Source organism: Pristiophorus japonicus, chromosome 2, assembly GCF_044704955.1.
Source record: "Pristiophorus japonicus isolate sPriJap1 chromosome 2, sPriJap1.hap1, whole genome shotgun sequence".
Lineage (NCBI taxonomy): Eukaryota > Metazoa > Chordata > Chondrichthyes > Pristiophoridae > Pristiophorus > Pristiophorus japonicus.
The window spans coordinates 66915604-66938789 of record NC_091978.1 but is presented as its reverse complement, the minus strand read 5'-3'; the positions used below and the strand labels follow the sequence as shown (position 1 = coordinate 66938789).

Genomic DNA, 23186 nt, shown 5'->3' with positions numbered 1-23186 from the left:
CCCCCCACTCTCTCTCTCTCTCCCTTCCCCCCTCTCTCTCTCTCTCCCTTCCCCCCTCTCTCTCTCTCTCCCTTCCCCCCTCTCTCTCTCTCCCTTCCCCCCTCTCTCTCTCTCCCTTCCCCCCTCTCTCTCTCTCTCCCTTCCCCCCTCTCTCTCTCTCTCCCTTCCCCCCCTCTCTCTCTCTCTCCCTTCCCCCCCTCTCTCTCTCTCTCCCTTCCACCCTCTCTCTCTCTCTCCCTTCCACCCTCTCTCTCTCTCTCCCTTCCACCCCTCTCTCTCTCTCCCTTCCCCCTCTCTCTCTCTCTCCCTTCCCCCCTCTCTCTCTCTCTCTCTCCCTTCCCCCCTCTCTCTCTCTCTCCCTTCCCCCCTCTCTCTCTCTCTCCCTTCCCCCCTCTCTCTCTCTCTCCCTTCCCCCCTCTCTCTCTCTCTCCCTTCCCCCCTCTCTCTCTCTCTCCCTTCCCCCCTCTCTCTCTCTCTCCCTTCCCCCCTCTCTCTCTCTCTCCCTTCCCCCCTCTCTCTCTCTCTCCCTTCCCCCCTCTCTCTCTCTCTCTCCCTTCCCCCTCTCTCTCTCCCTTCCCCCTCTCTCTCTCCCTTCCCCCCTCTCTCTCTCCCTTCCCCCCTCTCTCTCTCCCTTCCCCCCTCTCTCTCTCCCTTCCCCCCTCTCTCTCCCTTCCCCCCTCTCTCTCCCTTCCCCCCTCTCTCTCTCCCTTCCCCCCTCTCTCTCTCCCTTCCCCCCTCTCTCTCTCCCTTCCCCCCTCTCTCTCTCCCTTCCCCCCTCTCTCTCTCCCCCTTCCCCCCCTCTCTCTCTCTCCCTTCCCCCCTCTCTCTCTCTCCCTTCCCCCCTCTCTCTCTCTCCCTTCCCCCCTCTCTCTCTCTCCCTTCCCCCCTCTCTCTCTCTCCCTTCCCCCCTCTCTCGCGCTCTCTCTCTCTCTCTCTCTCTCTCGCTCGCTCTCGCTCTCGCTCTCGCTCTCTCTCTCTCTCTCTCTCTCTCTCTCTCTCTCTCTCTCTCCCTCTCCCTCTCTCCCGCTCAGTGGCACGAACGGCTGCAGAATTCTCCCTGGCTGAAGCACTTTCACACAGGTAGGAAGATGGTTTATTTAATCTTTTTCTTGGCTTATAAATGTTTATTCAGGTTGAATTTATTTGTATAATATTTGTAGAAGTATAAATAAGGATTTATTGTCGAATTTAATGAGTTCCCTCTCCCCCCCACCTCGTTCTGGACGCCTAATTTGTAACCTGCGCCTGATTTTTTAATGTGTAGAACAGGTTTTTTCAGTTCTACAAAAATCTTCACTGGCTCCATTCTACTTTAGTTTGGAGTACATTTTCACTGTGGAAATTTTCAAATCGGGCGTCAGTGGCCGGACACGCCCCCTTTTGAAGAAAAAATTCTGTTCTAAACTAGAACTGTTCTGCCTGACTAGAACTGCAGAAAAAAAAATGTGGAGAATTGCGATTTCTAAAATAGTCCGTTCTCCACCAGTTGCTCCTAAAAATCAGGCGCGAATCATGTGGAAACTTGGGCCCCATATGCCAGAATTGTAACATTCTACCAGTAGATCTGCCGTTGTTGCTCATTACAATTTGGAGGATGTGCATTTTTATAACGAGGAGTGTTATCAACAAAGAGTCATGTGGAAAGTGTTACAGGAAGCAAATGTGAGGTTTTCCAAGTGAGTTCTATACACAAGACTTTAAATACTTGCAGATGGAGAGACAAGCAAAAATCGGATATCTAACACCTGTTTCAAGAGGAAGCATAAGTATGCCTGTTCATGTTGAAAAGTCGGCCAATCAATTGAATAACTGCATTATGACAATGTTTTGTTGTGACATTTTTGTTTTGCTTAAGAGAATTATAAATTGTTGCCATTATTTTTGTGTTTGCAGTGAGAGATCCAGAGGGCAATATCAAACTCTACTGTAAAGGTGCTGATACTGTGATATATGAGAGGTTGCATCCCAACAGCCCCAATAACGAGTCCACTGAAGAAACTTTAAAGGTGAGGGAGAGACTTAAGTTTGTTGCAAATATTTTCTTTTTGTTGCATGTATTTCTAGTCTATTCCACGAATGAAGGAGTGATTTGATCCTGAATTAATACAGCCCTGATTTTTTTCCTGTTCAAAGGTTGAAGTTCCAAGGCTACCTGATATTTTTAGAAAAGATAGTTGTTTTTTGTTGTGGTTCAGGATTTTTGATTATTTTTTGCATGGAAAGGATTTGGATATAATGTATTTTGCAGCATTGCTTTTGGTTTGTGAGTTCAGTGGTTTGAAATCCATCTTGTTGTCACATGCTGGTGCTGCTGGTTTTGGAATATTGATTACCTCCCCCAAGGGATAATTAACAGCTATTGAAGCTGTTGCCTGGAAGAAGATTGGTCCATAGAGGATTCATTATCTCCTTTCAGACACTTCCAGTCGGCATTCTCACCTGAGCTCCGACAGAACTGAAGCTATTTCTGAACAGCATGAGGTGGGGTCTGGCCAGCCCTCCACTGGGGTGGGGAATGTATCTGGTTTGCCAGTGATCACTTTGCCCTTTCTTCCCACCCCTCCCTTGAATTATTCACACACAAATGGTGTTGACGCACATGAACTGTATCTCAGCATGAGCAACTGCCTTCAGGAGCGAAGGAAATTGAAACGGGTGACCTGCTGTCTCGAACAAGCTTCCTTGCATATGTGCCTCTGTAGTTTGGGTAGGGTGAGTTGGTACTGGGCTAAAGCTGCCAATTAGTCTTGCTACCAGAGTTATTGGTCCTGGGCAAGGGACAACCTGACTCCTTTCGGCTCATGGAGCTTCTACAATTAATGTATCACTATGAATTTTCCTGCCCTTCTCTTCCATTTGAAGGAGCATTGGAGCTTAAAATAAAGCAATACTGACAGAAAGTGAAGAGTTACCTCTGTTCCACAGGAATTTGCAAATGAGACACTCAGGACTTTGTGTCTATCATACAAGGATATTGGTGAAGCTGAGTTTGCAGAGTGGGATAAAAAATTTAAAGCTGCCAGCGTTTCCACCAGCAACCGTGATGAAGCACTTGATAGAGTCTATGAAGAAATCGAAAATAATTTGTTGGTATGTATAGATTTTTTTTTTAAAAGATCATTCTTTTGTTCATTAAACAGCCTTTGGTCTGTGGTTCAAACTGACTGTTGTGTCTCTGCCTGCTATGCTTCATAATATCATAGGAGTCCAGTTTACTGCCTCAAACACTTTATTTTCAAACTTTGTTCTCGTGCTCATCTTGAAGTATTTGGTATTCAAAATCCTTAGTTAAAATAAACTGGAGGGAGAATGTTTTACTGAATTAACCTAATCCTTCTTGATCACTTTTGTTGGTCTGTTTCCAGCTTTAGAGATGTTTGTTTAAAATTATTATGGCAGTTGATATGTTGGCCTGGATTTTCTGATCATATTGGCCCCATTAATGGTGTAAATCAGGCAGCCCTAATTGGAGTTCTGATGCACAGGATCAAAAATATTGTTGTGTAGAACATGTCCTCCTTTAATGTCGAGGATGAGCACTGTAGGTTGTGGGTTCATTCCTCATTCATGACGTCAGTAGGCAGAACCTCGGTGGTTATGGTGTGCTGTCAGCACTTGTAAAACTGTATCTCTGTGAATCTGTACATTCGGGAAATGATGGGTGAAAGAGTAACTGGAGGAAGGGGGGGGGGGAAAAGTTCTACTTGTCATCCTTTGAAACTCAATTTCCTCCTTTTATTTTTTTTATACTTGCTTTCAAGCCACTTGTCCTTTTTTATTGTGGGATCTTGCTTGTGTGCAAATTGGTTGCCAGGTTTCCTACATTGCAACACTGACTACACTCCTACTTCATTTGGCTGTAAAGTGCTTTGAGACGTGCGGTGGTCGTGAAAGGCGCTATATAAATCCAAGTCTTATTTTTTCTACCTCAACTTCACTATCCCTATATCCCTGGATCACCTTCTGAGTGAAGAAATTTCTTCTCATCTCCGTCCTAAATGGCAGACCCCTTATTCTGAGACTGTGACCCCTGGTTCCAGACTCCCTAGCCAGGGGAAACATCCTCCCTGCATCTATCCTGTTGAGCCCCCTCAGAATTTTGTGTTTTTCAATGAAATCACCTATTCTTCTAAACTCTGGAGAATATAGGCCTAGTTTACTCAATGGGGCTGAAATTCAGCCTCTTTAAAAAGGCCTCTTACCGCTGGAAAATGGCCGCCAACTTCCAGCCCAATGGCCGCTGCCAGTGAAATTGTCCTTGGGGTGTTTTTGCAGCGGTGCTCACTTCTGCCCGCTCCCCCCACTGGCATGAGGAAGAGGGTCAGGTACACTGACCCGCGCCCCCCCCCCCCAGCCCCTGCCCCGCACCAGATAGTGGGCGATGAGGCAGATGCTTGCCAGCAACAGCCTGCAGAGGTCAAGAGGATGAGGGAGAAGGCAATGAGCCAGCTGCCATAGGAGGGGCCCAGCATAGAGTTGGGGGAAGAAGGCCCTACTGTCCAAGGGTCTACCGCCATCAGTTTTCTTTCATGGAGCTAACCGATGAGTAATGTCTGTGAAGGGTCCGATTCAGGAGGGACATCCTCGGGGATCTGCAATCTCCTGTGCCCAGATCTGCAGCGTCAGACAAGACTGAGGACAGCTCTAAGCGTTGAAACCAAACTAACCATTGCACTCAACTTTTATGTAACTGGTTCGTTCCAGTCTGCGACTGCAGACATATCTAACATCTTTCAGTTCTCCGCCCAATGCTCCATCCGTCAAGTCACAGACGCTCTCTACAGGAGAAGACTGCAATACATTTCTTTCTTGATGATCAGGGAGAAGCAAGTGGAGCGGCAGACCGGATTTGTGCGGATTGCGGGGTTCCCCAGGGTGCAGGGTGCCATTGACTGCACATAAATCTCATTGAGGGTGCCACAAACCCATCCTGAGATGTTTATGAACATGGCTGTCATTGCCCTCTTTGCTGTCCTCCAGGCTTCGTCTCTCAGTCTCTACTTCATCCTCTCCCTGGCGTCAGCTGCCACTGCCTTCAAAGCTGTTATCCTGCATTGCCCTCCCAATTGCACCAGCTAGGATCCTCACCTTGGCTCTCACTCGGCCTCTCATCTGCAAGCATAAATGGCACAAGGGCTGCTGTGAAGGAAAGGTAGGGAATTGACACATGGAGGCTGCAACTTTCCCACTTTCCGAAGGAACGGCACAGTAGGCATTGGTGCTTTCAGGGAGAGATAGAATTGAAAGAGGGCCTTCACTTGCCCATGCTGCCCACAGTGGGATCGGCAGTACTGGAGGCTACAGGGAAGGCAACATGTCTGCCCATTAGCGCCTGGACCCTCTTCCAAAAGTGTAAGGATCTGAAACTCGGCCTTGCCACCACCAGTCCTCCTTTGCTCCATTCGGTTGTGCGCAACCTTGGCTTGCAAAACAAAAAATGGTTGCTGAGAAGCGGTGTCATGAAGCATCAGAAATGAGTGCACAAGTGTGTGTCCCTGACATGTAATTGTAACTGTGACATGAAAGTTGGAACAGGTACTCACTTTCATCAGACGAATTATGTCAGTCATCCTTTTTCAACATTCGGTGGCGGTCCGATCATGAATGGAGGTCCCTGAAATCTCTCTCCACGCATTTATGAACACTTCCCAGTCGGTCTGCCTGCATCGGGGTATAGGACTTGCCTCCTTCCCTCCACAGCCTGCATGAGTGTCTTAAGCTCGGCATCTGAGAAACGGGTTGCCCTCCTTGTTACAGGTGCTGCAGCCATGGCCTTCACTGAAAGGCCTTCCCTCCTCGGGGCCTAGCTGCAAACCCTGACCTTTTAAGGTGATCAGCAACCAGCTGGCTTGCTAACACCAAATCACCAGAAGGTGAAACTCGGCTCCACACTCCCCACCCACACCGCTGCAAAGTGCCGATTCCTGACGGATAATATCGCTGGCTGGCTTTTTTAAAAATCACTGAATTTCAATCGAATGGCCGCTGCAACCATTGCGGCGGTAATGGTGGCCAAAAAGCAGTAGGTGCGCCCTATTTTGGGCAGACCTGAATTTTGGCCTCAATCTTTCTCCATACGACAATCCCCTTCCCCCCCCCCCCCCCCCCCCAACCCCTCATCACAGGGATCGGTCCAGTGAACCTTTGTTGCACTCCCTCTATGGCAAGTATACGCCTCAGTGAAGATGTTGACGATGGCTTGGAGTTCGGCCTCTGCGCAGACGCGAGCATTGATGGCACAGGTGGTGATGATGATCTTCCTTGGGTAAGGAGACAAACTGCACACAATATTCCAGGTGTGGTCTCACCAGGGTCCTATTAAATTGCATGAGGATATCTTTTATTTTGCTTTTCTAATTGCTTGCTATACCTGCATATTCACTCAGTGATTCGTGTGCAAGGACAACCAGATCCTGCTGGACACCAACATTTCCCAGCCTCTCACCACTTTAAAAAATACTCTGCTTTTCTATAAATAAGTGCATGAGGGAGAAAGGACTAGGAGGGTATGGTGATCAGGTTAGATGAAGTAGTAAAGGAGGAGGTTCGTCTGAAGCATAAACACCAGCAAGGACCAGTTCGGCCGAATGGCCTGTTTCTATGTAATTATGGCACAGAAATTCCGGCCTCCCCAGGTGCGTACGGAGTGTGTACAGACCCGGGAAGGCATTGCAAAAGCCGGTTTTCATTGCACAATGCGCATGTGCTGAAAACTGTTTTTTCCGATCTGTCAAGCTCCAGCTTGACAGATCCTCCACATCTTGGGAGCCGAGGACATTTGCAAGGGCAGGATTGTGGTATTTACCCATCTCTTACACAGCAAATGTCCTGAAAATTCTTGCGCTTGATAAAAGCAGGTGCATAGCCTACTTTTACAGGCATAAGAGTTTTAAAACACACACAAACATCACACAATCAAATTAAAAAAAAAAAAAAAAAATGTTATTGTTTAAAAACCTTGCCCACTATGAGAAGTTGATTTTAAACCATAATTTTCAAAACTTTTTTTTGAAAATTGGAATTTTTTTTTCTAAGACTTTTATTAACTTTAATTTCAATTCATTTTAATTATGAGAGGTGTTTTTTTATTTTTTATTATGGTGTTTAGTGTGTTTGTTTTTACTTAATAGCAATGAGAACTCGTAGATACGGAGTTCTCATTGCAATTAATGAGAAAGCAGTGGAATGCTGTACCTGATTGGCTGAGCAGTCACACGTGACTGCACTTTCTGCATCCGAACCTGGAGCGCGCTTCGCAACGCGGGAAGAGAAGGCCTCCCCACTGGAATCCCACGCTTATCCGGGACCACCAGGTACTTTCATAAAAATTCTCAGGTTGGAGGCAATCGTCCGAAAGAAGCCTCCGACTGGAATTTCGGGACCAATATGTCTATGTGCATTTGTATACCAGTATCCTGTGGTGTAATTTCAGGGCCGTTATCTTTTTGTTTACTACTTTTCCAACATGGCATTCATACTTGCAATCTATTCCAGCTTCTTGGAGCAACAGCAATAGAGGATAAACTTCAGGATGGTGTTCCTGAGACCATTGAAACCCTTAAAAGAGGAGATATTAAAATCTGGGTGCTAACAGGGGACAAAAAAGGTAACTATTCATCGCAATTGTATTTTTATGGTGATAATTTAAATTGATATGAACATAAGAAATAGAAACAAAAGTAGGCCCTCGAGCCTTCTCAACCATTCAGTAAGATCATGGCTGATCTGATCTTGGTCTCAACTTCACTTTCCTGCCTGTTCTCCATAATCCTTGACTCCCCTATAGTTGAAGAATCTGTCTATCTCAACCTTGAATATATTCAATGACCGCCTCCAGGGCCCCCTGGGGTAGAGAATTCCAAAGATTCACAACCCTCAGAAAAAATTCCTCTCATCTCCATCTTAAATGGGCGACCCTGATTCTGAAATTATACCCCCTCATTCTAGATTCCCCAATGAGGGGAAGCAACTTTTCAGCATCTACACTGTCAAGCCCCCTCAGAATTTTATATGTTTCAATAAGATCACCTTTCATTCATCTAAACTCCAATGAGCATAGGCCCAACCTGCTCAAACCTTTCCTCACCGGGCAATCCCTTCATCCAGGAATCAACCTATTGAACCTTCTCTGAACTGCCTCCAATGCAAGTATATCCCTCCTTAAATAAGGAGACCAAAACTCTTCGCGGTACTCTAGGTGTGGTAGCAGGACATCCCTACTTTTATAGCCCATTCCCCTTGCAATAAAAGCCAATATTCCATTTGCCTTCCTAATTACTTGCATGCTAACTTTTTGTGTTTCATGTACAAGGACCCCCAACTCCCTCTGTACCACAGCATTCTGTTGTGTCTCTCCATTTAAATAATATTTTGCTTTTCTATTCTTCCTACCACATTATACTCCAACTGTCAAAATTTTGTCCACTCACTTAACCTATGTATATCCCTTTGCAGACTCTCTGTCCTCCTCATAACTTGCTTTCCTACCTATCTTTGTATCGTCAACAAATTTGGCTACAATATACTCGGTCACTTCATCCAAATCATTAATGTAAATAGTTCAGGCCCCAGCACTGATCCCTGTGACACTCCACTAATTACAGCTTGCTAAACTGAAAATGACCCATTTATCCCGACACTGTTTTCTGTGAGCCAATCATCTATCCATGCTGATATATTATCCCCAACATCATGAGCCCTTATCTTGTGTGACACCTTATTGAATGCCTTTTGGAAATCCAAATACACTACATCTACTGGTTCCCCTTTAACCACCCTGCTTGTTACATCCTCAAAGAATTCTAATAAATTTGACCAGCGCGATTTCCCTTTCATACCATCAAGCAGAATCAACATGGTTTTATGATTTTCTAAATGTCCTACTATTTCCTTAATAATGGATTCCAGCATTTTCCCCAATGACAGATGTTAGGACAACTGACCTTATAGGTTCCTGCTTCTGTCTCCCTCCTTTCTTAAATAGGGGCGTTACATTTGCATTTTTCCAATCTGCTGGGACTTTTCCAGAATCTAGGAAATTTTGAAAGATTACAACCAATGCATCCACTATCTCTGCAGCCACTTTTTTTAATACCCTAGGATGCAAGCCATCAGGTCCAGGGGATGTGTCGGCTTTTAGTCCCATTAGTTTGCCTAGTACTTTTTCTCTAGTGATAATTGTTTTAATTTCCTCCCTCCTCTTTGTTGTTTGCCCTTTGAATACCAAATCATTAAACCAGGAAAATATTGTACAATATTATTAGCCAAGAACAAAAATGAAAAGGACCCAGGAGTTTTAGTAGACTCTGCTCAACATATGTACACAGAATAGTAGAATCTGTGGGCTGGATTTTCAGTTCTGGTAATTTCGGGGCGGTAATGGTGGTGGGGCGGTAAAGTTTGCGCTGGGAAAATGGTTTGCATCCTCAGCCACAAAATTCATCAGCTGGGCCCTGAGTGTGGAGTCGAGTGCTAAGGGAGGGGTTGCACACTTCTTTTAGGGCGCTAGGCCGGCTGACCAACTGAAAATCCCGAGCTAAAGAGCTAGCCTTGGCGCGCCCTAAGAGAAGCTTGCTTGAAGAAAAAAAAAATCGGCACAAAACATTCCCAATACCTTGACCACCCCACATTAGGATAAATTGCAAAAATAAAATTAAAAATAAACAAAACAATCACTCTTACCTCATTCATTATTTCACTCACCGCCGCCGAGACAGTTCTGACCCCCTTGGTTTTCCAGGCGGTCCCACAACGCTCCCGGGTGGTGCTGCTCAGCGTCCCCACAAAACCGACCACTTATTTCCCGACGAGGTGCTACAAGCTGACTGCCTGCCTGGAAACCATTCCTGCCAACATTTCCATCCCTCCGGGGTGCTAACAAGGGCGGCAGAAGACTGAAAATCCAGCCCATAGAATGGTTACAGCACAGAAGGAGGCCATTCAGCCCATCAAGCCATGAAGGCTCTCTGCAAGAGTATTTCAGCTCTGCACGCAATGCAGAATAGCAATCAATAAATGAAAGCAGGAATCTAAGAAGTGACCTTATTGTAAACCATATGGAAAAATAAAATGAGAAAATTACTTCAAATGAAATTGAGAAGGGACAATTAACTCAAATTAGTTTAAAGTAAATTTGGGAGGTTCTTCACCGTGATCAGCACATGGAATGAATTCCCAGATAGAGAAGTGGAGGCAAAATCATGGAATCAGTTAAGAACTATTAGAAGCTGCAATTATTCGGAACTGAAGGGGCAGTCTTTAGAGTTATGGATGGGTGAACTGAGGTTGGAGAATGGCCTTCATGATTTGTAAAAAACATTGTAAAGGGTTATGAATTACACTAACTGGTCCATCAAGCCGTGAACTTCTTGCCTATTTCTGGGAATTATGCAGTGGGATTAGTGTTGCTTTCACTTCTGGACCTTGGATTGAATTCAACCCTGACTGAAAGGATCAAAGTCTCCTTTTTATCTGCTGGCTTCTGTTGGGCTCTAGTATACAATTGCCCATAATTTGATGTGCAGTTGTGAATCTTGCTCGGAAAGGGGAAAAGGCCAGCTAATATATTTGCAGTAGTATAATATGAGGCTGGTCTGCTTATCTAAAGTTGGGATTTTTTTAAATGTACCTTTTGAGGGCAGTACTGAGGAATGGTTACTCTTCCTCTAAACTGCATTACTCTTGTATATGAATTGCTTGAAAGTAACAAAAGTAGATGTTCCATTTTGGAGTAGTTGCATTCTTCACCTTGAGTTTTAAAAAAACATTGTTCTAATGTTTATTTATATAAATTTGTGACCTAATAAAAGTTGATTTTTTTTTCTGCTTCAACCAGAAACTGCTGAAAACATTGGTTTTTCCTGTCAATTACTAACTCATGAAATGACCATTTATGATGGAGAGGCAGTTAGGTGAGTATTTTTTTAAGTTAATAGAAAAAAGACTTGCATTTATGTAGCACCTTTCATGACCTCAGGATCCCCAAAGTGCTTTACAGCAAATGAAGTACTTGTGAAGTGTAATCACTGTTGTAATGTAGGAAAAACAGAAACCAATTTGCTCACAGCAAGGTCCCACTAACAGCAATGAGATAAATGACCATAAGATCTGCTCTTAAAAAAAAAAAATAACTGTTAGTTGAGTGATAATGTTAGCCATGATATTGTGCCATCCGTCCGCCTTAGAAAGCAGATGGGGCTTTGGTTTAATGTCTCATTATGTCGCATGACATCTCCAACAGCGAAGCATTCCATCAGTGTCACACTGAATTGTTAGCCTAGATTATTTGCTCAATGGTCTGGAGTGGGGCTTGAACCCACGACCTTATGATTCAGAGGCCAAAGGGCTGGCACCTTCGTATCACTGGGCCCAATTTTGGCCAACCTGTTTTTTTTTTTGGCGTACTTGCCCTTTATGCGCCGTTTTTGTGCGCTGGAAACGGCACCGGAAAAAAATGGCCCCTTGGCCGTTCTGAAGAGTCTGGAGTGGCCTGGTACATCGCAGATTAAACAGTGGGGGACGGAGCTACAGCCCTGTGCCTAAATCAGTGCTGACAGCGTCGTGTATGCACAGTGGCGACGGGTCCGGTGTTTGCACATTAAGGTGCCGCGTTTGGTCGCCCCCCCCGGAAGGCCAGTCTCTCTCTCTCTCTCTCCGTCCCCCTCTCTCTCTCTCTCTCTTTTCCCCCCGCCCCCAGTTCTGGCCGAGCATGCCCAGCCTCTCCTCCCCCCTCCCTTCAGCCTCCGATGCGTCTTTGCCAGCCGCCCCTTTCCCAGGCCGAATGACCTCTGTACAGGCCGGCCCACTGCCTTTACCGGCCAAGTTCAAGTCAAGGTAGGATTTACTATAACTCTTTATTTGTTATTCCGTTGTTTACCTGAGTTCTTTATTTTTAATAAGTTATTTAAACTTTTATTTGCAATGCTTGGGTGCAGGTCATTACTTACCTGCGCCGTTCAGTTTAAGGTAGAATTTGATGCAGTACTTTTATTACTTTAATTATTTACTTCACTTCTTTATTTTTTATTGAATTGTTACTGTAAGTAAGATCTTTCTGTGTGGACAAAAGTGGACACATACGCTGCCATAAGTTAGTTTAGTACAACTTTTTTCTGGCCAAATTGAGATAAATGGTGTAAGTGGCTGGAAACGCCCCCTCTTGGGAAAAAAAAACTGACCTAACAAAAAAAAACCTAACTCACTTACACTGGCGCAAATTAAATGGTCATATTTGCAACTAAAAAGATACACCAGAAAAATCAAGTTGCACCAAAAAAAAACGGTGCAACTCGTGGGGAAATTTGGGCCCTATGTAATTAAGTTATAGAAAACATTATTTCCCTATCTTTGTTGCATTGAAACCAATAGAATCTCAATCTACCACATCTTTCGTTTAGGCACTTTACAGCCTTCTGGACTCAACATCGAATTCAACAATTTCAAACCATAATCTCTGCCCCTATTTTTTTTACTGTTTTTTTTTCTCTCTTCCACGGCAGTTGTTGTTGATTCTGCCATCTTTATTTACACCCTATCTAGACTCATCTTTTGTTTCTAACTTGCCCCATTATCATCTCCTTTTGCCTTGCACATCATCCCTTTTGTTTCTTAATCTCTTCTGCCTTTCACCCTATCACAGACCTTCCCTTTTATTCTTCCCGTCTCCCCTTTCCCTGCCTCGACACTTGCTTAAAAAACTCTACATCTTACATCTCTAACTTTTTCCAGTTTTGGCGAAGAGTCATCGACCTGAAACTTTAACTCTTGTTTCTCTGTCCACAGATGCTGCCCGACCTGTTGAGTATTGCCAGCATTTTCTGTTTTTATTCCAAATATTTGGGATACAAACAAATCTTTACCTAACTTCAACTTGATATCTGCTGACTGCCTCTTCCATGTGTAACTGTTAAAACAGCTCTATTCCATCCCAAGTTACGATGCAGAGTGCATTACAAATCGGGTTTCTCAAGGATATGCAGCTTTACTTTGGAAATTGAAATATAATTTTTGTTTGGAGGATAGATGAGCAGTCCAGCATCTGTGGCTAAGCCTACTGATCTGTAAATCGTATGTAATTTCAACCACTGGATGGAGATTTACATCAGTTTGGTGACAGGTATCCTGTATAACAGCTCTCTAATCTGTTTATCAATCTGCAGTTTTCCTGTGGAATGGAGCTAGTTTGGGAAAATCAAGTGAGGGCTCCAGGTTTATTGTCTGATTAGGTGATTTTTAAGTTTGTTCACATTGTAGCTGAGCCTTAAAATCAGCAAAGAACTACCAACCTCAGCAGCAGTATCCTGAAAGAGAATATTATTGACTGTCTTTGCCTGTCTAAAGTAGACCCAACTCAAACCAAATCACTGCCCAGCAAGAGGAGACCCAAATCATTCAGTTTGGATCAAACAAATAATTATCAGGCTAAATTTAAAGCCATTGAGTTATAAAACAATGAAGCATTTTATTCATTTTTAGATATTTCTGTTGCTTTTTAAAGTGGTCTGACCCTTCTGTTTTCACTAATTTTGTGGATAGGCCTCTCTATTGTAATTATGCTATTTTCTATTTGTTCATATTGAAATATGGCGATATATACATGATTATTGCACATTTCGGGTTTGCCGTAAATATTTTCTTGGGTTTAGCGTAATTGGTCTTGTGTGCAAGTAGACCTTGTGACCCTTGCGATCAGGGGTTCACCTGTACGGTCAATATCTAGTTATACAATAGTGTGACTTGAGGCTGTAACAATGGAACTTCCTTTGTTTCTGAACTGATTATCATAAACTTGCATGTGCCATTGTACACAACTCCATACTTCCAAGATGTGAATAATTAAATTGCTTTATTTTAGTGTCCAAATGTGCGAGAGAAATAGTTAAAGCAAATTTAACTTAATTTCATCCCTCCCTGTAATAAACTACGCTGCACTATCCCTGTTAGTGGGATAAGTAACGTTGTTTCCTTCAGTCAGTCCTATCACCGACTCATACTAATGCTTGCTGTGGATCTGCTAAGCTTATCTCTTTAGGTAGACTGGCCAAGTTCCTTACCTGCCTCTCTCTAGAACCTTTCCTCTTGCTGACAAATTTATAGGCAGTTTTGTGCTACGGACTCATGCCAGTTAGGAATTAGATTGACTAGACTAACTCATTTTACACTGCTCTTCCCTAAATGCAAGAATCCAATGAGTAGGCACCCTGTCCCTTTTTTTTTTTTAGCATTTTAATAGGGGGGAATTGTTTATAGATGACTAAGTGAAATATTTTCAGGTAATGCAGTTTAGTCTTTCTTCCCACTCTCCACCATTTCTCTGACAGGCTGAGACTCATACCTGGGGTATGATTCCACATGTGTCACCAGTCCTCCAGTACCTCACCCATATGATCGATCATCTTGTGTAAGCCAGGGCTGAGTATGGCAAGGCTGGTCTACTATATGGTGCTTTATCCTGCCTCACCATCATCTGCAAACATGCATTTTCTAATGGGAGTTATTAGATTGTGATTTGGATTGAGAACAGTGGCTGATTTCCAACCTTTCACCTCTCTGCTTCAGTCAATTATAGTGTCCCTAACAATGTTCCAGCTAACTCAGCACCATACAGTGCAAAACATTTTTTTTTTAAAAGTTCCTAACAGATATCGGAATTGTAATATTTAATGAGATTTTGAAGACTTGTTAAATTACTGTTTCAGTGTTATGCTAAACACCATGCAAAGCAACAGAGCAAAAATGATGAGAGAGCCCAACCCTTACAGAAGCGATATTTTCCGTAGTGACGAGAAACCTGCATTCATAATCACCGGGTCCTGGCTGGTATGTAATAAATGTTAATATTTTATATATTTTCGGACCGAGACAAAATCGACAAAAGTAAACTGGGCAGTGCAAACCTGAGCTGATATCCAGGCCGAACAGACATAGTGGAGGGTGCAATATTAACCTAAGTTGCCCATCAGGAAATTGATTAAATGTGGATGCAACACTGGTTTTCCACCCCACCCAATTTTACTCTGCATTGAAATCAATAGAGAGTAATATTGGCAGGTGTAAAGCCAGCATTCTACCCAATCCTATGCGTTTCCCACACAGCACATTGGGTTAAAATTGTACCTAATCTGTTGCCGTGTCAAACGTGTGACACATTTTCCAATAAAATACCAACTTTTGTTCAAACACCACATTCTTCCCTGAAGCAACTAAATTAGAACAAAAATGGAGAAGGCGGGGAGAGCATTGGTGCTTAGATCCCGCTTGGATAGTTTACCCAGCCTAATTCCCTGAGGTGACTTGATCCTGGGAGGCTGGTTTGGCCCCCGAGCTAATTTGAGCAAGATTGTCTGTGTCTCTCTCTCTCTCTCTCTCTCTCTCTCTCTCTCTCTCTCTCTCTCTCTCTCTCTCTCGGACCTCCACACATCAGCCCTGTATTGCAAGGGTGGTCTTTGTTCCAATAGAAGATTCAGTGGAAGAATACCACCTTTTCCACATTATAAAATGCCAGTTCCTCTAGATTAATATTTTTGAGGGTGCCCTATCACCTGCTGGAAATACATAGATGGCTCCTTTCCTACTATCCAATTTCTATTCCTCAGTCCTCTACTTGCTGGAATCATCAATTGTGTCAAAGGCCAAGGCAAGTTAGAGAAAGATAAATAAAGATAGTGAGCTGCTGTCCTTGAATATTATAAGTTTTACCATAAACATCCTTGTCTTTTCTCATAGTCTCTAGTCACTGTATTCATTTTGACGGGTTTTATATCTCGAGGATTAGAATACAAGGAAATAGAAATTATGTTACAGTTACATAAAACCCTGGTTAGACCACACTTGAAGTACTGTGAGCAGTTCTGGGCACTGTACCTTAGGAAGGATATATTGTCCTTGGAGAGAGTGCAGCGTAGGTTTACCAGAATGATACCCAGACTTCGAGTGTTAAATTCAGGAGGAAAGATTTCACAAACTCTGGTTGTATTCCCTGGAATTTAAACAGTTAATGGATGATTTGATCAGCGTTTTCAAGTTATTAAGGGGAATTGATGGGGTAGATAGAGAGAAACTATTTCTGCTGTTTGGGGTGTCTAGGACTAGGGGACATAGCCTGAACATTAGAGCCAGACCTTTCATGAGTGAAGTTAGAAACATTTCTCCCACGTAAGGGGTGATAGAAATTTGGAGCTCTCTTCTGCAATGGCAGTTGATGCTCAGTCAATTGTTAATATGAAATTTGAGATAGATAAATTTTTGTGAATCAAAGGTATTGGGGGATATGGGACAACGGCAGGTATATGGAGTTAGATCACCGATCAGCCTTGATCGCCTTGAATGGCAGAACCGGCTCAAGGGGCTAGGTGGCTTACTCCTGTTCCTATGTTCCCATGATGCACTTGTTTTCCAGAATGAAATACTCAGAGAAAAGAAACGAAGGAAAAAGAAATGGTTCAGGCGGCCAAGAACAGAGGATGAAAAGAGAAAGCAAATGGAAAAGGATCAAAAAGATGAAGCAGCTAAAGAAAAGCGACAGAAAGACTTTGTGGATTTAGCCTGCCAGTGCACTGCTGTAGTCTGCTGCCGTGTCACCCCCAAACAGAAAGCCATGGTGGTGAGCTTGGTGAAAAAATACAAGAAAGCCATTACCCTGGCAATTGGAGATGGAGCTAATGACGTTAACATGATTAAAAGTAAGTGCAGTGAGGGCTGGTAGTGTAATGATCTCTTAAAAAGCTGTTTTCCTTATGTTGTGGTCTCCTTATTTGAGAAGTGATATACTTGCATTGGAGGTATTTCAGAGAAGGTTCACGAGGTTGATTCCTGAGATGAGGGGGCTGACTTATGAAGAAAGGTTGAGTAGATTGGGCCTATACTCATTGGCATTTAGAAGAATGAGAGGGGATCTTATTGAAACGTACAAGATACTGAGCGGGCTTGACAAGGTGGATGCAGAGAGGATGTTTCCACTCGTGGAATCTAGAACTAGGGGGCATAGTTTCAGAATAAGGGTTCGCCCATTTAGAACTGAGATGTGAAGGAATTTCTTCTGAGGGTCGTAAATTTGTGGAATTCTCTGCCCCAGAGAGCTGTGGAGACTGGGTCATTGAATATATTTAAGGTGGAGATAGACAGATTTTTGAAAGAAAAGGGAGTGAAGGGTTATGGGAAACAGGCAGGGAAGTGGAGCTGAACCCAAGATCAAATCAGCCATGATCTTATTAAATGGCGGAGCAGGCTCGAGGGGCCAAATGGCCTATTCCTGCTCCTATTTTCTATATTCCTAGTCGAACCTAGTAATGCTACAAAGCAAGAAAAATAGGGCCCACCTCTCTCATTCAATGAAATTTTAGAAAGGGGAGAAAGAACATGGAGCGTTTATGTCATTGAATCAATTTTAAACCAATTCATTTAATAGGTTTGTTACAAAATCTATTTGAGGAACATGAGTGCAATCTAGAACAGAATATCTAATGCTTTCTTTTATATTAACCGTTCTCTCACCTCCGGTATTGTTCCCCTTCCCTTCAAATCTGCCGTCCTCATCCCTCTCCTCAAAATCCAACCCTCAACCCCTCTGTCCTTGCAAACTATCGGCCCATCTCCAAAATCCCTTTCCTCTCAAGTTCTAAAGTGTTGTCACCTCCCAAATCCATGCCCACCTTTTCCAGAACTCCTTGTTAGTACTGGATGAGCAGAAATGTTCTCCAATTAAATATTGGGAAGATTGAAGCCATTATCTTGGGTCCCCACCACAAACTGCATTCCCTAGCCACTGACTCCATCCCTCTCCCTCGCATTTGTCTGAGGCTGAACCACACTGTTCGCAACCTAGGTGTCATATGAGCTTCCGGCCACACATCCGCAGCATAACTAAAACCGCCTCTTTCCACCTTCGTAACATTGCCCGTCTTTGCCCCTACCTCAGCTCATCTGCTGCTGAAACCCTCATCCATGCCTTTGTTACCTCTAGACTTGACTGCACCAATGCATTCCTAGTTGGCCTCCCACAAACCAGGCAGCCCGTGTCTTAACTCGCATCAAGTCCTGCTCACCCATCACTCCTGTACTTGCTGACCTACATTGGCTCCCAGTTAAGCAATACCTTTTCAAAATTCTCATCCTTGTTTGCAAATCACGCCATGGCCTCGCCCCTCCTGATCTCTCTCATCTCCTTCAGCCTCATAACCACCCGCCCCCCCCCCCCCCCCAACCCCAAAGATATCTGTGCTCCTCGAATTCTGCCCTCTTGAGCATCTTTGATTATAATCGCTCAACCATCGGTAATCGTGCCTTCAGCTGTCTAGGCCCTAAGCTCTGGAACTCCCTCCCTAAGCTTCTCCGCCTCTCTACCTACCTCTTTTACCCCTTCAAGATGCTCCTTAAAACCGGCCTCTTTGACCAAGCTTTTGGTCATCTGTTGTAATTTCTTCTTTTCTGGCTGTCAAATTTTTTTTTGCCTTGTAACACTCCTGTGAAGAGTCTTGGGACATTTTATGTTAAAGGCACAATATAAATATAAGTTGTTATAACTGTTTTGAAAAAGCATGGGTACTGCTTCTTAAAAACATGATATTCCAGTTGCTTTCCACGAGTGCATGATGGTGATTATTGGTACTTTTTAATGATTTGTCAAGTACTTCAGGAGAAAATAATTTTATTTTTAAACTGAGAAACCTTGGTCAAGGGCTATAGTGCAAAGCACTTCCAAAGTTGAAAAGCATAGGAGGAAAGTCTAAGTAGGTAGTTAAGGGTGGTGGTCATGGATAGATTAAGTTTCCTTTTTAATAAAAGTGCCAGAAGATACTGGATCGTCTTTGCAGGACTTCAGTCTTTGATAGATGGCAGTACAGATACTGCGTCTGAAATCCGGAATCCTTGGGACCGAATCCGTGCCGGATTTCGGGTTTTGCCGGATTTCAGATCTTGCTGCCCACTGATTCTCCGTTCCTTGCCGTTCGACGAAATGTCCGGTTTACAGGCAATTTTGGTTTTCGGAATTCCGGATTCAGGTCTTTGCACATGTAGTACTATTTCAGACAACTCCAGAAGATCCACGGTCTATTCTTCAAAGAAAATATGGGAGTGAAATTGGTTTTCGGCAATAGCACCAAATTGGGCGATGACAGTCAGAAGCCCATTTTACATCCCATCCAAAAGAAAATCAGGCGAGGTGTAAAACAAACTGCCCATTTGTTAGTGCTCGATTTGCGCTACAATCGAAGACCAATTTCACCTTTTATGAAACCAGTATGAATGAAGACATGCTATTCAGCTGTACTGAATGCTCATGGATCATATTTTGTCAACTGAATTTTAAAAATCTAAGGCCCTATTTTTGTCATCATTGGGCGCTGTTTTTTTGGCACCCAGCGTTTTTTTTAAAATTTTTATTTGGTGTAATGGGTCAGTTTAAATTTTCTCCAATGTTTTGGTGCCGGCGCTGACTATCATCACCAGAGTTTTTGGCGCCAGATATTTTGGCGCTGGTCTATGTTGCAAAGTGATTCCGTGCTGTTTCTGGCCATTTAGGCCATTTTCCCCATCACCGATTTAAAAAAAAAAAAAAAAAAATTTATGTTACAAACCTTGGAGCCCGTTTTTTTAAAAAGCCTACCTTAAGTTAATGAAATCGGCACTAGCCCGCTGCAATCCCTGGCCGAAGGTCCTCTACGCTAGACTGAACAACAAACTCCCAGGCAAAAATAAACTTCCAGAAGAGCCTTTTCCATGCACCCGACCCGGCCCGCTGCAATCCCTGGCTGAAGGTCCTTCAGGTCAGACTGAACAACAAACTCCAGGCACTTGGAAAAGGATCACCGTTTATAGAACCTGCCCTGTTTCATTTAAACTTAACTTTATTATAAAATATGTAGTTTTTAAAAAAAAAACACATTCACTAGATTAACTTTTATATATTTTAATGCCTTTATTAGAATTTTTATATGAAGGTGTAACATTAGTGCTTGTAGCTTCAAGTTAATGAAATAGTTTTCTGACCTTTAGCCAGTTTGGTTGCAACACAGAAGGAGACCATTTAGCCTGTTGAATCCGTGACATAATCTAGAAAGATTTTCTAGTCCTGGATTTAAAAAAAATTATGTTCAGGATTCTGATTAAATGTAAAAACTATATAGGGCCCAAGTTTCCACATGATTTGCGCCTGATTTTTAGGAGCAACTGGTGGCGAACGGACTATCTTAGAAATCGCAATTCTCCTCATTTTATTTTCTGCAGTTCTAGTCAGGTAGAACAGTTCCACTTTGGAACAGAATTTTTTCTTCAAAAGGGGGCGTGTCCGGCCACTGATGCCTGATTTCAAAGTTTCCACAGTGAAAACATACTCCAAACTAAGTTAGAATGGAGCAAGTGAAGATTTTTGTAGAACTGAAAAAACCTGTTCTACACATTAAAAAAATCAGGCGCAGGTTACAAATTAGGCGTCCAGAACGAGGTGGGGGGGGAAGGGGGGGAGGTTAAGGGAAGTCATTAAATTCTACAATAAATCCTTATTTATACTTCTACAAATATTATACAAATAAATCCAACCTGAATAAACATTTATAAGCAAAGAAAAGATTAAATAAACCATCTTCCTACCTGTGTGAAAGTGCTTCAGGCACAGAGAATGCTGCAGTCAGCCTGAGGCGCGAGGGGGAGGGGGAGGGGGAGGGGAGGAGGAGGCGCCCGTTCTTTCCTGCGGGGGGGGGGGGGGGGGAGGAGGCGCCCGTTCTTCCTGCGGGGGGGGGAGGAGCCCCCCCTTCTTCCCGCCAGGGGGGGAGGAGGAGGCGCCCGTTCTTTCCCGTGGGAGGGGTGGCGGAGGCGCCCCTTCTTCCCGCGGGGGGGGGGGAGGGGGGAGAGGAGGCGCCCATTCTTTCCCGCGGGGGGTGGGGAGGAGACGCCCGTTCTTCCCGGGGGGGGAGAGGAGGCGCCCGTTCTTTCCCGAGGGGGGGAGGAGACAATGAGAAGGCTGCAAGTGCTAATGTGCTTTTATTAAAAAAATGTTCAAAAATTAAACAGCTACAAAGAACTACAAAAATGGCCGAGTGCCAATGTTTTTTTCACACTGAGCATGCGCGAACGCTCCGACGCGCATGCGCAGCGTTGCCGGCAGGAAAAAAACTAATTTAAATAGTACCCGCCCCCTCCCACTTACAAAATCGGCGTGAGTGTAGGCTCCGCCCCCCTGGGCGCCGCGCCAGGCAGACAAGAAGCTGCAGAACGCTCCAGAATCGCGATTTTCTTTTTAGGCGCGAGAAACGAGCGCCCAGCTCGGAGGGGCGCCTGTTTTTTATCGTGTGGAAACTTGGGCCCTATATGTTTATTAAACATTTGTACAGTACAGTTGTACTTAGCTTAACTTAACTTTTAACTGTAATAAATTTTGTATCAAACTTTTCAATGAAGAAACAAACAAACAATCCATCCATCTTTCCTCCCCCTTAGCGCTGTGCACCACTCCTGCCCCTGTTGCTGCCTCTAACCCGACCCGTACCCATTGTTGCAGACATCTGCTTCCTTGCCCCCCCCCCCCCCCCGACCAGGGTTTTTTCTGTTTTCTTTCTGACGACTTGTTTATTATTGGTGGGTTGTGACAGGGACAGAGCTTGCAGACGTCATTGTGGTAGGCCCGGGTTCCTCTTCAGACTCTTCTTCAGCCTGTTGTTCAAACCCTGACTTTGGTCTGGGGGTTAGAATGTTAGTGGCAGCAATGACATCCTGGGTGACCCCTTATTGCTGCTACTACCTCTGACATCCCCTCCCTTATCTGTCCCGACAATGTTGCTGCCTCTAATGACAATCCTGCAATTTCTGCCCTCACCTCACCCATTCCTCCAGCCAGTGTTGCTACTTCAAGTGCCAGTCCCGCTAATTCTACCCTTACCCCATCCAAGGTTTCCAGGAGCGATCTCATTAGCTGGATGCTCTCCCCACTCATCCCCACGAGCTGTCCTATGTTCCCTGCATTCTGTATTTCAAGTTTAGCTCTCCCTTCCACCCTCCTCTGCAGTCTCCCAGGTGTGGCTTGCTGCGATACATTGGGACCCGCAGCCTCAAACGGTATACCTTGACATGTCGCTTCGGTTGATTCGCTCATCAAAGGGCTTGGAATCCTCAAGGGGTTCACGATCTCCAATTCCAGTGTAACCATTTCCGTATCAGAGTCTTCCTGCTGCCCTTCATTCTCCTGATGTAGATGAACAATATCTGAACTGACGGCTTCCTGATCATTCTCTTCTTCTACTTCAGATACAGCTTCAGTCTCTTTCTGATGCACAACCTCTGCAAAACATAACATGGATGCTTGGTTAGCAGCAGGGGAGGAAGCGGAAGCACATGCAGTACTTAACATTTAGCCAACCCAGACTGTGCAATTTGCAGGGCTTACCCTCTCTTGGTAAACTGGGCTCAGCTTCCACGTTGGTGGTTGATCTTCTCCTATGAGAATGGCTGATGTGATTAAATCTATGTTCCACAGCTGTTAGCTGCACCTGCCAGACCGCTCTGTTGATCGATGACACCATCTTCTGCAAAAATGAACACTCGCACATCTACACGGGGCTCAATTACTTCTGCGCGAAATATCGGAAGTGAATTTTTAATTTTGGCCTTGGGTAGCACGGTGCTTAAAAATAACTTTTAGTTCGTGGAAAGTGCTGGTTTTTTTGGGGCGCTGGTGGAGGGTGGGGCGATAAACATGTTATCTTACGTGGGCGCCAGAAATCTTTCTTGTAGAAAATAAGGGCCCAAATTTTATTCCTTTCTAAAATGAATTGGATGTTTCTTTTTTGTAACTAATGGATGCTTTGTGTGACATGATTGTTTTTGTGACTGTTTCTGTTATACATTGCACCTCACCAGGTGGCTCTGCTTCCCTCCTGGTTCAGTGGCAGTGATTTTTATTCTAATCAGTAAATCTATCACTCTGATAGACTGATGGAGAGACATGGCTATATTATATGCTCAGTCATTTTGAGTACTATGGGTGTAAACTGAACTCATGAAATACTCCACAGGACACGGTGGGAGTGAGAGCAGGTTGGGGAAATGTTAGGGATAATTTTAACTTTTGCCAATGGTGTAACACGGGCAGTATTGGTTGTACACCTCTCCCAATTTTCCTTTCTATTGAAGTCAATGGATGAGCTATATGGCCTTTTCTTGTTCCATGCTTTCTTGTGTTGAAAATGCTAACTTTA

The 23186-nt window shown here is 44.0% G+C and overlaps 1 protein-coding gene across 3 annotated transcripts in view; it reads left to right on the top strand.

The window, feature by feature from the left end:
- The window catches only part of atp8b1 (ATPase phospholipid transporting 8B1), a 195392-nt gene that overhangs the window by 158843 nt on the left and 13363 nt on the right, over positions 1-23186 (top strand). For all 3 annotated transcript variants that reach the window (XM_070867688.1, XM_070867697.1, XM_070867678.1), the window contains 6 exons: positions 1894-2006; positions 2926-3090; positions 7495-7606; positions 10835-10910; positions 14697-14817; positions 16397-16679. In XM_070867688.1, the coding sequence (XP_070723789.1) occupies positions 1894-2006; positions 2926-3090; positions 7495-7606; positions 10835-10910; positions 14697-14817; positions 16397-16679 (870 nt within the window). The remainder of the gene's footprint in view (positions 1-1893; positions 2007-2925; positions 3091-7494; positions 7607-10834; positions 10911-14696; positions 14818-16396; positions 16680-23186) is intronic.